General features: G+C 42.3%; 1 protein-coding gene across 1 annotated transcript; it reads left to right on the forward strand.

The window, feature by feature from the left end:
* The first annotated feature begins 1,539 nt into the window (after window positions 1–1,539).
* Window positions 1,540–13,618, forward strand: LOC147666740 (uncharacterized). The gene is made up of 2 exons (XM_086948916.1): window positions 1,540–1,691; window positions 9,888–13,618. The coding sequence occupies exons 1-2, from the start codon at window positions 1,686–1,688 to the stop codon at window positions 10,212–10,214; spliced, it is 333 nt and encodes a 110-aa protein (XP_086805042.1). The 5' UTR covers window positions 1,540–1,685; the 3' UTR covers window positions 10,215–13,618.
* The last annotated feature ends 4,739 nt before the right edge of the window (window positions 13,619–18,357 follow it).

An 18,357-nucleotide genomic window follows, 5' to 3' on the forward strand; every position in this document is an offset into this window, starting at 1 on the left:
CTGCTGCCATGTTCCTTGCCTCCAGCAATTTCCATGCAACAATAAAATTGTCAAGATAACTCCGGTGATTAATGTTCTTCCTGGAGAGAGATCAGAGTTTTGTCTAGTTGAGGTTTTGACTGATCATAAAATAACACAGAGGATTAATGTGGCTGCTGCAAAGAACATGTACCATGCAGATCACAAAGTGCAAATAATGAAAATAGATCAGTGGGTTACTGCTTTTTTAAGAAACATCCTTTTGTTACTTGCAGTTTATAAGTTAAACTCCTAATATAGAATGGTGAATTATTAACTAGCATCAAAGAGATGCATTTGCACTGCAAAGTATAGATGAGAGCATAGATTAATGTTGCAAAAGGGGTTCATTTGGGTAGAAATCCATTGTAATTGTTAAAGAGAACTCCCAACTATGGTATGCCGTTTTCAATTCTGAGTTTGTGCTTCTCCAGGACAAGCACTCTTGAACTATACTGCCTACCTGTATGGATGACGTGTCACTCCTACACCTTGCAGTGCTCTGGCTTATGTAACATTTCCTATACAGTGATTTACACACGTATGATTGATTGTCTCTGTGTAATGTGTGTGTGATGCAAAGTGCTCTGACATCCTTAAATGATATGAGTGGTGCTATATAAATAATTAAATGCATCTGAAAGAGAGTCGCTATGGAGCCTTGAGGGGCATTAAAAAAATGGTTGCAGGGGAATCAATGGTGCAGGTGGCCACCTCCACCATGGATGGTGGTGGGAGGGGGGCAACAAACATTTCTGCACTTTGAGGCAGCAGAACTTAAGTTGGCCATGCCTGCCGTGTTATGCCCACTGCACACGTATTATCTTGAGTTTCAAATGTTGTGATGCAGTGCCCTTTAGAGGTGTGAAGTCTTCAACTTATAGTAAGAAAACTCATTTGTGTGAAAAAGTTGATTGGTGCGAATATGTTCTTTGCTTTAATTCAACACTAATCCTTTATGGGTTCCGGAGTAGCGTGCTACTTGCCAAAAGAGCGATTCAACACCCCATCAGGGGTAACAAGCTCTATATAAATGCAAACCTTTTTCCTTCTTCTATCTCTCTACTATCCTTCTGAATACAAATAACTGACTAATATCCACCACTCAAATTTCTTTCATAGCTCACTATACTAATTCAACACTAATCCTTAATGGGTCACGGAGTAGGGTGCTACTCGCCGAAAAAGCACTTTGACGCCTCATCTGGGGTAGTAAGCGCTATATAAATGCAAATACAATTGCTTAGCAGTTAGCATTAACTAGTGTTGGGGAAGTGACACACTTCAGTAAACCTGGCACCGAGACTGAGTGCACTGAGGTGAATCTACAGCTGTGGATGCAGCGTCAGGGCGGGCGGAAGTGGCTGCGTCTTGGGAGGTCCAAAATGTCTGCATTCAAGGAGGAGTCACAAGGGTTTAGGAGAAGGAGAGCTGGAACTGACGGAGATTGAGCGCGCACATGGCGGTGGTGGGGAACAAGCGGCTGGTGGCACTAAGCGTGGGGGGAGGAGAGATTACAGGAACAATCCTTTGGGGTTGAATTCATCATTTGTAAGTGCCTGACTTGATCATTTCTATTTGTTTGGACGTTTTTCAGAGACAACGTGGTGAAACTTGTGGTTTATTATCAGCAGCTGAACTATGAACTCATTGAGGAGACTCCGGCCATGCAGGTGAGCCACTGGGACACTGAAGTCACCTGCTGGAGCTAACCTCTCCATCAGCACAATTCTTCTCTTCAGTCTAGGTCTCTCTCTCTCTTTCTGTCTCTGTCTCTCTCTCACTCTCTCTCTCTCTTTGCCCTCTCACTCTCTCTTTGCCCTCTCTCCCCCCTCTCTCTTTCTCTTTCCTTCTCTTTGCTCTCTCTCTCTACCTCTCTCTCTCTTTCTCTCTCTCTTTGTCCTCTCTCTTTCTCTCTGTCTCTTTGTCCTCTCTCTCTCTCCCCCTCTCCCTCTCTCTTTTCCCTCTCTCTCTCTCCCTCTCTTTCTCTCTCTCTCTTTGCACTCTCCATCTTTCTCCCTCTCTCTCTCCCCCTCTCTCTTTTCCCTATCTCTCTCTTTCTCTCTTTATTTCTCTCTTTCTCGCTCTCTCTCTTTCTCTCTTTCCCTCTCTCTCCCTTGCCCTCTCTCTCCCTTTCTCTCTTTTCCCTCTCTCTCTCTTTCTTTCTCTCTCTCTCTTTGCCCTCTCTCTCCCTCGCTATCTCTCTCCCTCTGTCTCTCTTTCTGTCTCGCTTTCTCTCTTCTCTGTCTCTCTCTCTCTTCTCACTCTCGATCACTTTCTCTCTCTCCCCCTCTCTCTCTTTCTCTCGCTCTCTCTCTCTTTCCCTCTCTCTCTCTCTCTTTCTCACTCTATCTTTCCCCCCCCTCTCTCTCTCTCTCTCTCTCTCTTTCCCTCTCTCTCTCTCTTTCTCTCTCTTTGCCCTCTCTCTCCCTCTCTTTCCCCCTCTCTCTCTCTCCCCCTGTCTCTCATTCTGTCTCGCTTTCTCTCTTCTCTCTCTCGATCACTTTCTCTCTCTCCTCTCTCTCTCTTTCTCTTTCCCTCTCTCCCTCCCTCTCTTTCTCTCTCTCTCTTTCTCTCTCTCTCTCTCTCTCTTTCTCTCTCTCTCTCTCTCTCTCTCTCTCTCTCTCTCTCTCTCTCTCTCTCTCTCTCTCTCTCTCTCTCTCTCTCTCTCTCTCTCTCTCTCTCTCTCTCTCTCTCTCTCTCTCTCTCTCTCTCAGGCCCACAAGCGCCCTCGTACACACAAACACACAGCGCCTTACCGCAAACGGGTTGAGTATTAATAGTGTTTCTTGTTGGCAATTATTTTCAAGAAGAAGGGAAGCCGCTCATTTTATCAGAAATATGTCATCAATCTAAGCTACGTTTTCCCCTCTGTAGTCCACAGTTCATGTTCCCTCGGCTGTCCTCAGGTGAGAGTCTTCTGAGTAAAAACGGCGACTCTCCCCGCACGCACAACAACCGGAACGCAAAATGTAAGGCAGCGTCTTGATGGCAGCAGGTGTGTCCGTATCTCTCACTGCTTTCAGTCATGGATGGTGCAATGCTGGACTGAAGACATACATGTGCCTCAGTGGCAATTGCACCGTGCCGGGCTGGAGACTTTGTTGACTTCATTTAAATGTTGCTAGAATGTGGTTGTGTATTGTGTGTAAATGTAGGCCTGTGTAGAGTTGTGAAGGTAAGAGAGCCTTGCAACTTTGCTATTTTTAGGTCTGACATTTGCGACAGCTTTAGCTGTTTCACCTGACTATTGTTTTTCCAAAACATCATAAAAGATATATGCAGAGGGGTTTTTTCTCAGCAGGTTTCATCCATTGGACGGTTCAACTGTCATTTACATTTTGCTTCAGTCCCCACAGCATACAGCCTACTTTATCCATTGGCTCCCTTCACTTTGTTTGGCTACACAAAGCCTGTGGACATGGTTTACAACCTCCTAAACATAGTTCCTTACACCTCAGTGACAAAGATCGTTCAAAGTCTGCTTTTTATTTATTTTAACATTCATATCAAATCATTCAACTTTTTTCGATTTTACAATTAAATGATAAAAGCACAATAAAATACATAATCTCATCAGAAAGTGCATAAATCAATAGAATGACAACATTAATATCGCCTTAAAAACATGAGACAGGGTTTTATCTAACCCATCACATAGTGCTTCCATTTACTGAGTGCTCTGGGTTCTAAGTCGGACACAGTTTTAACATTAAATACCATGTATTAGTTTTGCCTGAAATCCTGCTGTCCATTTAAATGGGGATTTATTTTCCATCAGTTTTTTTTAAAGTTGCTGTTATAAAGTGTTTTAGTAGCATTGTAACAGTGCAGCAGCCTGCATTTGGAGTGCTTGATTAGGTTGAGATGTTTTCCTTTCTTCTTCAAAAACAATAATAGTAAAAAAGAACATTTGGGAGCAGCTGGGAGGTATTTTATTTTAAAAAACATCACGAATAATGCAGTCATATTCCTTAATGTTTTTTAAATTCCAATGTGTTGGTGAACATATTTGGTGATGGCATTTTTTCCTTTTTGTTTTTGTGGCACATTATTGAAATAAAAATATGTCTAAAATTGACCTTCTCCTCAACCAGCCTGCAAATGCCACACCAATTGGCTTTGCCAATGCTTGTTTTAACTGTGCCAGTTTCACAAATGCCAATGCCAAAGCGGTACAAACAAGCATTTTTATTTGACAGACAGACAAGATTACTTTATTCGGTATCCATGAATACCATAAACGTGTGCAACAAACATTTAAAAACACGAGAAATAAAAACATTCTAGAAGTTGCTACAATACAGATAAAATACACAACTTCTTACAAGTACTACTAAAATGGACTGTCAATTGTGATTGATAGTGTACCTGACGGGCATGCTGATCAGTGGTGAGCTATCTAGAACAGAGGGCTATAATACCGACTTGGCAGGACAAAGAATTACCCCAAAACAGAGCACATTAAAATCGTCTAGGTTTAAAAAGTCAATTCAACAACCTCATACAGGACGTCCCCGGGGGTAAGAAAAAGGGGTCACATGATCAAGGTCAGCATCCGGGGTATATGGTTTTTCTTAGTCTTGCGGCCATCCTTAAAAAAATTACAGTGCTGAAAAGTGTAAGGGCCTCCTCAGACAATTTCAGGAATAACAGCGCCACACTTGCTTGTTTGAACCCAGCAGTCTTTAAAATTCTTTTTAAAAACAACATCCTGGGGTGGGCATAAAAAGGGCACAATAAAACAAAATGGAGCGTATCCTGCGGAGACTTATCGTCGCAGCCGCAGGGGCCCCTTGACTCAATCGTTGATAAAAACCCAGCTGGGCACCCCAGTGTATGATGAAGTTGGTTCATCCTAAATCTGGTCATCAGGAATCTGTCCTGGGCATTATAAATATAGGCCAAATATGGTTCCATTCCAGTACTAGATTTAGCAAGTAGATGGGCTCTTACAGTTGGTTTGATCATCTCAGTGTCTTCCCTGGCGGAGGTCCTCTGCTTTAAAAATGCTGACTTAACAATCTCCTTAGCCTGTGCTACCAACAACTTCGGCTTGTCATAATAGTCGGCATGGCCCAAACCGACCAGAGTTTCCTTAACATATTTCATCCAGGGGATGTTATGCCCATGCTCCCTTTTGATACATTCAGATATGATCTGCCTTCCTAATGCCGCTTCGGGATTGGTCCATGTTTTTATCCAACAAGAGAGGGGTTTTAATTGGATCTCATCTCTGATGTAGGAAAGACCTAGCTCTTCATGGGTGGAGTAAGTTGGGGTACTCTGTGGGACTCTCAGTAACCTTCGCAGGAATTTGTTTTCTTCAACTTGTATCCTTGAAGGATCAGCAAATCCCCATACCTCGCTACCATAATGCATTTTTGCCTTGCAAATGGCCCTGTACACTTTCGTGACTTGTTCTGGGGCCCAGCGCCCCAGCCTGTGTGCAAATTTCATAATTGCCCCGAAGAGCTATTGAGAGATCTACATTTCCCCTCTATCAGTTTATTAAACCTAGTCCAGGTATCAAACACAATGCCTAGATAAGAGAATGCTTGTACTTTTTCTAAAGAGTGGGGGCCAATCTTGAAGGTAAATTTCCTGCCTGGTCTTTTCCCCATCTCCATAATGGAGGATTTGGAGAGACTAGCGGATAACTCCAGGTTCTCCATAAACCTCCATAAAACTAACAAAGCCATCAATCAGGTGCTGGAGGCCACGTGCGGTGCGTGACAGCAGGACCGGTATTTCTCTGTTTCCTATCCTCGGACTATCTGCCCCTAGTTCCCCCAGGGCCTTGTCTAAACCATTAATATATAGTGTAAGTAAAAAAGGTACCAAAATACAGCCCTGTCTGACACCCCTGGAACAAGGAAAGGAATCCGAGGTGTCACCCTCATCATTATATCGGACCCGGGCTGAAGTGTACTGGTGTAAAGTACATAGAATATTCACCAGTCCTGGGTCCACGCCCATGGTCCCCAGTAGCTCCCACAGTTTAGTATGATTGACCCGATCAAAGGCCGCTGTCAAGTCCATGAATGCCAAGTACACCATCTCATTACTGGCTACGGTGTACTTGGCAACAAGGAGGTAGAGATTAAGACATTGGTCAGTTGTTGAGCGACCAGGCCTGAAGCCATACTGGACTTCCGAGATGATTTCATACTCTACCGCCCATTCCATAAGGCGGTTAAGGATTGCTCTCCCCATGACTTTCACTGAGACGTCGATTGTCCCATTGGACCATGAAGGAGGCATGCCTGTCTCCATTGCTGTGTTAATCAGTCTTGCTAAAATTGGTGCCCACAAGTCTACCTGAGAAAGCAGGAGATCGGGTGGTATCCCATCCGGTCCCGGAGCCTTATTACGGGTTAGTTGCACTGGTGTTGTAAATAATTTATCATTATTTTAAAGTTTCAGCATGGCTGCCACATTTAGAACCAATTTCTTTGCCATCTTGGAGTGAAACATAGATATGCTATGTTTAATATCATTCCAGAAAGGATTCCTGATTTAGAGGAAGAGGCTGGGTAGGATGTGGAGCACTGCAGACGAAATGAGCAGCATGCAAGCGACTGGTTAGCACTACCAGGCAAGCTGTAGTAGTCTCTAAGAAATGAAAAGAGGAGAAGAAAAAAAATGAAAGGGAGCCTGTAAAAAGAGAAAAGGGGAACCTAAAGGACTGGCTCATCAGCTCTGCAGCTGAAGTGCACTCATTTTCAGGTGCTTGGGCACCTATGATCTGAATCTGGTGGCTTAGAGGACTAAAGCATCCACTGCAGGCGCCTGTGTTTGACCTCATAGTCACAGGTTCAAATCCCGAAAAAGCCTCTTATCCTTTCTGAGGTTGATACGATGAGTATCATTGAGTTGGGGAACAATAAACGTCTGTTAGGGGTGAGCATGTGCTTTACAAATACACGTTATGTTATGATCAGAAAAAGGCCTTCGCTCACACGGCAAGGAAGTCAAAGACAGCAGTTGGCTGACCCATTTCCCCAAGCTCTTATGCTTCCACAGCTGGAAACAGAGTGCAAATGACTATCATAGAGACTAGTCGCAGACAGTTGACTCAAACCATTAAAGGCTTATTTGGGTTAACATATGTGTTTCATAATAAATAAATCAAGGCCAACTGACTTTATCATAGGTTTTCATTTAAAACAGAGCAGACCTATGCTATCAGTAATAACTTTACCTATTGAACCAATCAGGTGTATATATCCTTTGTAAGTGGCTTTTCACCAGGCCCAACTCTGTCCTACTGTGTTGAGCATAAGCTTTCCAACAAGGCAACCATTAGGTATACTGCAATAAAATACCATATATGTAAAATGAAAGTTGTCTAAGCAACATAAAATTGTCCTAAAACAGCCTGATACAGATTTTCAAAGTGAAGATCTTCTATGCCCGTGGTTTGTTTGAGTGAGACACCAACATCACAACCCTTGCCTTCTACAGTAATCTGTGAGTCCATGTAACAAAGTACCTGCGTACAGGCTTTAAAAGAGTGTAATACATCCACCCTTAAGAGCCTATTGCCATTAACACATGTTTTGCACAATAAGTAAGGCAGCCCACTGGCTTTGTCATATCTTTTCATAGTTAATTAATCAATCCTATGGAATCTGATATAACTTTTATCAATGAACCAATAAGTCCTACAGTACTTATCATTGGCTTGACACCAAAACCTACACAGGCCTACTGAAATGAAAGTAAGATAGCAGCCATTATGCAAATAGTTACAAATATGGACAAAATTACAGCTGGTAAAACAATTTGCAACGCTCTCAAAAGGGCCCAACAAGAATCTTCACCGTGAAAATGTTCAACCCCTGGGGGTTGTCAGAGTGGGCCACCAACACCAAAGCCCTTGCCTCCTATGGCATTCTATGAGGTTACACGTCTACAGGCTATAGCACCATGTGATAAAAATCCACTGTTAAATGCCTATTGGTTTTAACAAATGTTTTTCACAATAAATGAGCCAGGTCTACTGCCTTTCACATACGTTTTCATTATAAACAGATCAGATCTAGGGGATTCGGCATACCTTTCCCAATCATCCTGTCAGGAATATAGAATACATCATTAACTTGTCATCATAACCAACACAGACATGCTGTAGTGAGTGTAAGCAACCCAACCAGGCAACCACTAGGCACACAGTCATACAATTACAAATGTGTATAAAGCTCCAGCTGGCAAAGCAAAAGACTATGTCTTCCAGGAGTGCCTAGCATGGATTATGATAGTGCAGATCTATAGTTATGGGGGTAACAAATATCAAAGCCCATGTCTACTAAGGTAATCAGTGAGACCCCTTGTAACAAAACACCTATCTGTAGGATTTAACTCAGTGATAGCAATCCACCCTTAAATGCCTATTGGCTTTCACATATGCTTTTCACAATAAATATGTCAGGCATATAGCCTTTATAGTAGCCTTTCACAATAAACAGGCTTAGAACTACCGCCTTGATCAATGGCTTGCCTCCATAACCAACTCAATCCTGCTGGGTCGAATATAAGCATTCCCACAAGACAAGGAGTTAAACACAAGCACTCTTTTTCGTTGGAAGCACATAACTTTGGCCCAATCAAATGTTGTGCTCAAGGGTACCAACACGTGGTCGGAACCTAAGCCCCTCTCTCAGTAGTGCTTCTGAAAGCTCTTCTGTTAATCAAGTAGTGTATAATAACACGAAGAACCGGGGGTCTCAAAAAAGCCATTCAATTAGCTCACTTGCTTTCGGCTCCTTGCTAAGTGAGTCAGCACACAAGTTACCTGCAAGCCTAAGAAAAGACAGGAAACAGCAGTAGAGAAGAGCCTAAAGCCAAGTGATAAGCAGTGAGATCCTCATACAGCTAAATGGATTCCCATCAATGTATCATAATGATCAATCTTCTCATTTGGTCATCCATCTGACGGGATGGTCTGTCTCTTGATCATAGAGACTCATTACAATACCCAGGATATTCGTGTTATTATAATCAAGTAGTGTAGGCAACAGCTGCTCTGTCATGCTGACCTAAGCAATGGGACTGGGCTGTGAAGTGCAGTGGAAACTTTCCCACTCCTGTGCACAGCTGGTAACATCAGCCTCTCAACCTTTTCATTGCCAACCCCTCGCTCCATCCCCCATTCCTGGATGTCAGCAGGCAGGACTTCCTGGAATGGGAAGTGACAATGGAGCCGAGACGCAGCCCTTGTGTTTCAGGCAACATGGGGGGAGGGGGGTGGACTCAGATCTCTGCAACCTGATGTCCCGCCCACCCAGCAGCAGGAATAGACGAAATGAAACAACTCAAGTGAATTCGGGAAATCTTATCATTATTTTTTTCAGAATAAAATTCCACAAATTAGCCACCTTTGGGGGCTTGATTAAAACTTTGCACGTTCCTAATTATATTTGAAGATCTTCACTACATGAAGAGTAATAATATTCTCCCCAAAGGTTGCATTTTAAGGCAAAGATAACCCGGACACATGATCAACTGCAAGGGAAACAATTCAAATTGATGAAATATATTGTGAGTTTCTTTTTAAAAATCACTAGTAAAACAAAGAAGCACTTACATAAAGTGCAAAGTGTTTGTCGTGTTTCAGAAACAGGAGGTGAGTTATTCTGGTAAGCAGGCAGATACACTTATTTCTATTGCTGATCAATGTATCTTTGGCCACCAAGAAGTTTTGTAAATTTACCATTGAAAATGGAGCATGGGTGTACCACAATTGCACTCCTGCTTTTTTTTGTTCCGTCATGCCAGTACAGGCCTGATCGAGCTCTCATCCTTTTACCAGTTCACTCCCAAATGTCATGAACCCACCTGTGATTGTTTCCCTTCTTCTTCCACAGCTTGTGGATCTCGTCTCCAGCCTTGGGGGTCTCGTGGGCCTCTGGATCGGGGTCTCTGTCTGCACTGTAGCCGAGTTCCTGGAGCTTTGCTTGAGCATCATCACCTTCAGTGTTCGCCAAGCCCTGTATCGCGAGGACGACTCGCCTCCGAACCCGTACACCATCTGCGATCCTGCCCTGCAGGCTCCCGAGCTCAGCCGTCACACCTCCAGCTCAGCTCCCAACCAGACCCCAGCCCATGATGCTGCACCTCTACTGTGGTCGTACCAGCCTGAGAAGCTTCAGCAGGGTTATGAGTTCAACCCATACATGGTCGAAGAGTTATGAAGCCAGGAATGTGGTCTTCTCCATGACCAGTGGGACTGATTTGCATGTCCCTGGGAGACTGGACAAGAAACTTCAGGGTTTACAGATCTTGGAATTATTTACTGGACCCTCCACTTGAACCTGGGCACCACTTGATTTAAAAATGGGATGTATATCCTGGTAATTCCCATCTCTAATAGGTCCATCCTATCTCAAGTTATTGTCTTATGTTGCTCCCAAATAATGTACTTAAAAGGAAATGCTATTATAATACTGCATCTTTACCTGTTCCAAACTGCAAAAACCTGGACTATTGTAAATTTTTTACCGCACAACTTTTTCCTGGCTTGATGTGGCAAAAACCACCCGGTTTGTGAGGTAATTTCTCAGAAGTTGTGATCCTGACTCGGATGCATCCGTCGTTTTGAGTCCTAATCAGAATTAGGACCACCCTTAGAATGAGTCTCTGAGTCTTCCCTAATTTCTGTCTTGAGGATCCAACCACAGCCAGCCCTGACCCCTAAACTGAAAACGCCTTGCCAACAAATGGCACTGACCCCAAAGAGTGAACCTACCGGTTACCCAGCTTTACATAACCCAGACAAAGCACTGATAGCACTGTCAGAGAGGCCCAGTACACAATTGCCCACTGTTTGAGTTCTTATGGTTGCCCTCCGGTTGGGGCTAGCACATACATGCCAACCCTCCCGATTCAGGCAAACTACTGATTTCAAGGCTGGTCTCCCGCCTCCCAACTCCTGTATGCAAAATCCTGATTCCTGGTCAGGCTTCTGCAGATAGGGACTGGTCTTGAGTGACTCAGATTATGGACTGCCAGTAACCTGCTCCTGCAGGCCAATGCACACATTTTTGTCATACTCCCTCTACCTGCCTTAGCGCTTTCTCCGTGCTCCTGACAGGCAAGGTAAAAAAAACTATATTTTCATTTAGTCCCAGTACAGGACAATAGACCCGATTCAGGCCTCAATAGAAGTCAATGGGAGTAGTACATTCTCTCGATTAGTTTTAAAAAACTCCCACTTTCCCCTTCTAAAATGTTGACGTATGCTAGCATGACCCTACATTAAACTGCATCCTTCTTTATCGCGTGGAGTTTGCTCGCAACATCACACTTGCACACTGCCTGCACATACATGACTTCGAGCTTCAGCAGATATGCCTGTGTCACCGACAGGTTCAGATGAGTGGTATGGAAACGTGTCGACGACATGAATAAGCGTCAACAAGAAGTGCAGAATGCGGCCCTGAAATTTCGTTTGCAAGTATGTCTTTGTGTTGGAAGCATCTACCTTATAAGAGAGATGTCGCTCTCCCAATACTCACATTGTACATGGGTTATGCAAGGGCAAGAGTGACGGCAAAAACATGCCTCTTGGGGGGGTCATGACATTTTGATGCTGAAATATTTTGAGTTTTTTTGTTTATTTTTTATAAATCATTACCAATGATATTAAGCAATTTTGGAAAATACAAAACTGTTTTATGTCATGTCTCAGTGACAGGAGGCGAGTACTGCTGCACAGACAGGATACAGAATGCCTCTGAGAAACACTGAGGTGGCTGGTGGTGCCACATGGCGGCCCTAGACACCTTTATCCAAAGTGGGGAGGAAAGGCGTTTTACTGAAGCATTGTCTTGTGAATGAGGGGGAAAGGGCTCTCCATTTCTTCCGTGGCTGCTTGGAAGTAGAGGATGGAATTACCGAATTCCAGGAAATGTATGTTTCAGCGAGACAATACTTGAGAGGTTGACACAAATTTAAAACATAGACTTGGATGGAAGCCTATGTCATTGTCGTTGCAAGGTCTCCCTCGTTGCGAGTGAGACTGAGAAACGTAGAAGTTTCTCACTCATGGCAGGGTAAATGTCACGCCAGGTCACAAGGGATAAAACCTGAACTCTAAGGTCCTGAATAGGAGCATATATGCATTAAACCTCTCAGAACAGCAAATATCATGTGGAATACCACACAGCAACTCTGTGCCTGCACAGTTATTCCCCATTATGGGAGATTTAACTAATAATTGCACAGCACTGGTGGGGTGTTCCCACATGAAAAGTAATTATGTGAGTGGAGTTTGCACCTCGCCAGTGCAACTTATAATAAGGGCCTTAAGGTGACACTCGCCCAGTGCTTTACATTTTAATTGTGAGCTTTTGGGCAATGTAGAGGCTTCAGGAAGCCATGTCACCATACAGGGGGTCTCCCACAGAACCCGTCAGTTGATGGAAGGAGCTATTTTGGATTCTTAAGTGCTGATCCACCACTTTTGTGAGCCAAGGTGGTGAGGGTTTTTCTTTAAATTTGGTTTACATTCATTTAGATTTGTTTTACCATTTTGCTGATCTCACTTCTCATTGATGTGAAATGTTGTGTAACATCACTTCTTGCGATGTCATCCAATATGCTGATTTGTTCTCACTCTAAATATTTTCAAAACTTGAGCGCTCTGGTCCTTGAGTGAGAAATCTGAATCCTTGTTCTAAGGAAGGAAGCAAGAGTCCTGTGCACTGTTGTTTACATTATGGGGGTTGCCATTTTGATTATTGTTTCATCATTAGCCTACCTCCCGGCACAAGTCATTGTCATAAACTGGAGTGGGATATTTGCACCCTTGTGGAGGTCGATTCATTAACTTACACTGCAATGCAAATGTGAAAAATGAGATTATCTTCTATATTTTTTTTTTCACGGTGATATGTAGAAATTTGTGCAGAAGATCATGATAGACTTACAGCCTGATAAGCATACTGAAAAAAACATTTTGGACCGAGATTATGGGGTCTCTAACCTACCGGAAGCAGTAACTCCAGGCGAAATTCCATCTCTTGTCATTGTGAGTTGCCCAGTGTCTCCGAGACTGGAATTACCAGAAAACTCTCGACACAATACTTCGGCCATAGTCATCGAACGAGGCTTCATCAGATGAAAATACACTTCTGGTGAAGTTGTGGAAGGGACATGGGCAGAAGTTGAGAGTAGGAACGCACCCCACCCCCGCCTACAGGATCATGGGAGCCTACAACATTCTTCCAGTCAGGGCCAGGCTTTTTCTGGACCCAAGGCACCTCCAATCCAGCAAGGCAGGATGGCCTTGCAGCAGCCGCCTGTGCATGTAAGAGCGGTGGGGGCTTGGGATTTCAACAGACGAGGGTCCCACCACCACATCAAGATGAGAAGACCACGCTCTCTATGTTCCAAGAAGACCCCTGAGCCCTCTCTCACCCCTCCCTGAAGAAGGAAAGCCCCTAGCCAATGCAATGTATATGCTGAGAACCAGTGCATAATATTTTGATATGTGTGCTAAACAGAATTTACAATAACAACTTGCTCACAAAGATTATCAGACTAAAGGATTGCAGCCCCGTTTGACACATTTTTAAGAATTCAATAAACTGTCCAGATAACCCGCAGTTGTCACTGTGTTTTATTAATTTTTTCTAGCTGGTAATCTTTGCAAAGTATCACGAAATGGAACTGCCTCCTGATCCGTTATAGATTTGCCCTGAATAACTTGTCCATGAAGGCTTGCTCCTATTAGGTATGGCAACTTTCATTAGTCTGCGTCCTTCTCGACATAGTCCCATATTTATTATTTCTTTATTTATTTTATTTATTTCATTTGTATCGCGCAACAGCTACCCAACAAAGGGTTTCCCGGCGCTACTGATTCAGTAGTTTGTCTCGGGAAGTGTAAGTTTCAGATGTTAAACAGCCAGGTCTTTAAGGCTTTCCTGAACTTAAAATAGCTAGTCTCATTTCGCACAGAGAATGGCATCGCATTCCACAAAGTGGGTCAGCGAAATGAAAAATATTTTCCACACACTCTTGACAATTTAATTTTGTCCCACATGATGAACTCTCCACACTCTGGAGGACTGGGGCATAGATTTTCCGAGCCATAGTCAAAATATCACTTTGCCTACTTGAGCGCTCCCTACAAACTGAAAACTGGCCATTTTCAGACCGTTGTGGTTTTTGGCTCCACCACATGATTTCTCCATATAGCTGCGTGTTCACCTCACCTTATGGAAGTACCAGCCCAATCCATCAGAGACCGACACTGTCACAATCTTTAAGTTCCATTTTTAAGCCCCTCCAATTCAAGGAAGGGTGTAATATGCCCACCACCACTCTCACCTCATGAACAAGTGTAACCAGACACAACTGAAGCATTAAATTTGACCTCTCGCTCAACACAAGGACTAGGCTACCAAGCTGGAAAAATTCTTTGATACACCGCATAGAGGCTGCTGTCACCACTTTTACAAAGTGGAGTCACAGAAACAAGGTGTAATTTGGAAGTTTATTCGTAAGGAAAAGACCCTTAGATGTTGCCACACGAACAGCTCATCTCCAACCCCCACAATCTGCATTCCAGTCTAACAGATGCACAAACATTCCAATAGAATTAAAGGAACAGCACAGATAGATGTAACACATCTACCTTTCTATAAAAAAAAAATGATAAAAATACAGAACCTAAAATTCATGCTATATACATTTGAAAACCAAGTTAATGTTATGTACATTCAAGAATATAACAAGTAGTCATTGAGCTTAACAGGTTTTACCACAATCCGTCCAGATAATCTTCTCGTGTTTGGAACACATTCCTTAACAAAAACAGACGGCTTAGGATGAATAACAACAGACTTAGGTTGAACCTCACCAGAATGACCTTTTCTTGAAAATGTTTCTGATGATTTGGAAGGAACAGTACCCAAGTTTGATGGCAGAGAAACATCACTGTTCTGGTTTGATGGCACAGAAACATCACTGTTCCTGTTCAACCAGATATTACGTTCCAAATCATTGCACAAAACAACATTGCACAAATTCCCTTTATGTCCATCATCTAACAACACACAATTCCCCCTTACCTCTAAAAAATTTTTGGGCTGAGACCATTTGGAGGAACCATCCTTTGACAGACCAAAACGTGAAGGTCTCACCCAATCACCAACACTAAAACTTTTCACACATTTCTTAATTTTGTTATTGTGTCTATCCACATATGTTTGCTGATAAACATCGATTCTATCACTGAGACACTCATTGGAAATATGACCAGAAAATGTTTTAAGCATCCATGCAGGAGTTACTTTATTACCAGCAGAACGTCCTTTGAGAAGATTAAATGGAGACACTAAGGTAGCAGAATGTGGAGTATTGCGATAACTCCAAATCATTTCCTTAACAGCAGCTTTACAATCTGCACCTTCAACCACCGCCAACTGTATGCATTCCTTCAATACACGGTTGAATCTTTCCACCATACCGTTCTCCCTTGGACAATAAACAGCAGTGGTAATGTGTTTCACACCACACAAACGTAAATAACTTTGAAACTCACCAGCCACAAATTGTGGACCATTATCTGTAGTAATAGTCTCTGGAAAACCCTCTCTATGGAATAACTCTTCACAAAAACTAACAATATTAGAAGCCTTAATCTCTCTGACAAATTCTACCTCAGGCCATTTACTGTAATAATCCATTTAAACAATGGCAAATTTCCCAGCAATGTTACCAATGCTAAATGGACCACAAATATCCATAGCTAATTTTTGCCACGGCTTTTCCGGAAATGGAACAAAATTAATGCTAGATTCCTGAGAAACATGAGATTTATCGCTACAAGTACAAGCTGTACAGTTCCTGACACATCTTTCAACATCCTTATCCATCCCCGGCCATCAGAAATCACACATTACACCTTCTCTTCATACCAGACATTCCTGAATGCCCCTCATGAATAAGATCTAACAATCTAATGCGTAAACCAGATGGTACAACAAGTTTATCTGCTTTCCTAACAGCACCAACAACAGGATCATAAGAAAGTTCTGACCATACCGTCTTATACTCAGATAATTCACAATCACTCCATGAAAAACGATTGCACGGTGAAGTTAACCATGTAATCACTTGTTTCAACGCAGCATCCTCCTGAACAGCTTGTTTCCACTCCTCCAAACCAATAGCACCATTACAAGCTTCATCCACCCTAACTATTGACCAATCCTCATCCTGATCCACTACACTGTCCTCTTCACAGACCGGAAGACGAGACAAACAATCAGCATTGACATTCTTAATACCAGGTACATATTTCATCAAGAAATCATACTCCTGTAACTTGTAAATCCATTTTGCAATTCTAGGAGTAGCCTTCCCTGCGCCTTTAATTGAAAATATATCCAAAAGAGGTTTATGATCAGTTCTTAATGCGAAATTAGTGCCCCAAACATAATTTCTGAAATAATTTACACCCCAAAAACAAGCTAATGCCTCTTTTTCTATGACCGAGTATGAGGGTTCAGCACCTTTTAATGTACGCGAAGCAAACGCCACAACCCATTCCAACTTGTCCTTGCCTTGCATTAAAACAGCTCCCAAACCATATGCACTTGCGTCCACCACAATGATTGACTTCTTGTTAGGATCAAAAGGTTTAAGTGCAACAGCATTTATGATGTCCCTTTTAACATCTTCAAAAACCGATTGGCGTTCAGCACTCCACAAAAATTTAGCTCCTTTTTTCATTAATAGCCATAGACAAAAAACTTTTGAGGCAAAATTGGACACAAATTTGGAATAATACTCCGCAAGACCTAAAAAGGAACGAAGTTGGTCCTTGTCCGATGGTGATGCAGCATTTTTAATCGCATCTAACAAATTCTTCTTAGGTTTAACACCTTCTGCTGACAAGGTATGCCCAAGATATTCAATTTAATTTGTGGCAAACTTGCATTTCTCAGCAGCAACAGTTAAACCCGCACATTGGAGTTTGTATAAAACATCGTTTAAAACCTTGTCATGGTCAACTTTATTTTCCCCCCATACAAGTACATCATCTTGAAATACTAACATGTTGGGTATACCTTCAAGAACTCTGCACATAACTCTCTGAAAAACAGCTGATGCAGAGGATAAGCCGAAAGGCATTCTTAAAAACCGAAAAGCTCCCTCTGGAGTTATGAAAGATTTTAAATGACGAGACTCTGGGTGTAATGTTATCTGATGATAGGCATTAGATAAAACCGATTGGCATTCAGCACTCCACAAAAATTTAGCTCCTTTTTTCATTCATAGCCTTAGACAAAAAACTTTTGAGGCAAAATTGGACACAAATTTGGAATAATACTCCGCAAGACCTAAAAAGGAACGAAGTTGGTCCTTGTCCGATGGTGATGCAGCATTTTTAATCGCATCTAACAAATTCTTCTTAGGTTTAAACACCTTCTGCTGACAAGGTATGCCCAAGATATTCAATTTCATTTGTGGCAAACTTGCATTTCTCAGCAGCAACAGTTAAACCCGCACATTGGAGTTTGTACAAAACATCGTTTAAAACCTTGTCATGGTCAACTTTATTTTCCCCCCATACAAGTACATCATCTTGAAATACTAACATGTTGGGTATACCTTCAAGAACTCTGCACATAACTCTCTGAAAAACAGCTGATGCAGAGGATAAGCCGAAAGGCATTCTTAAAAACCGAAAAGCTCCCTCTGGAGTTATGAAAGATTTTAAATGACGAGACTCTGAGTGTAATGTTATCTGATGATAGGCATTAGATAAATCAATTGACGAAAAATACTTAGCATTCTTAACTGATGCAACCATTTCATTAATTTTGGGTAAAGGGTAGCGATCCACCCAAATATTCTTGTTCAAATCTCTTAAATCAACACACATGCGCAATTTGCCATTGGGTTTCCGCGCTAAAACAACCGGACTAAGCCAATCAGACGCTTCGATAGGCTCAATGATGTTTTGTTGACATAATCTATCCAGTTCAATCATTAGTTGAGATCTTAACACTAAAGGAACATTGCACACTTTATGAACTACAGGTATACAATTAGGTTTAAGGATAATCAGATGTTCAAACTTTTTAAGACATCCCAACTTAGGGCTAAATAATTCTTGAAATTTTTTATGCCATTCAAAACTAGCATCAGCTTGGGTTAATAACACCTGGTCAAAATTTTTTTTATGCCAATTAGAGGTTAACAGAACTTGATCAGGATGATTTGGATCAAGAATTATCCCCAAATTCATTTGTTCCTTCCACCCTAACAAAGCTCTGCCCTTTTCTACAACATAAACAGTTCCCAGTGTATTTCTGCCTT

This window comes from Lissotriton vulgaris, unplaced genomic scaffold (assembly GCF_964263255.1).
Source record: "Lissotriton vulgaris unplaced genomic scaffold, aLisVul1.2 SCAFFOLD_610, whole genome shotgun sequence".
NCBI lineage: Eukaryota > Metazoa > Chordata > Amphibia > Caudata > Salamandridae > Lissotriton > Lissotriton vulgaris.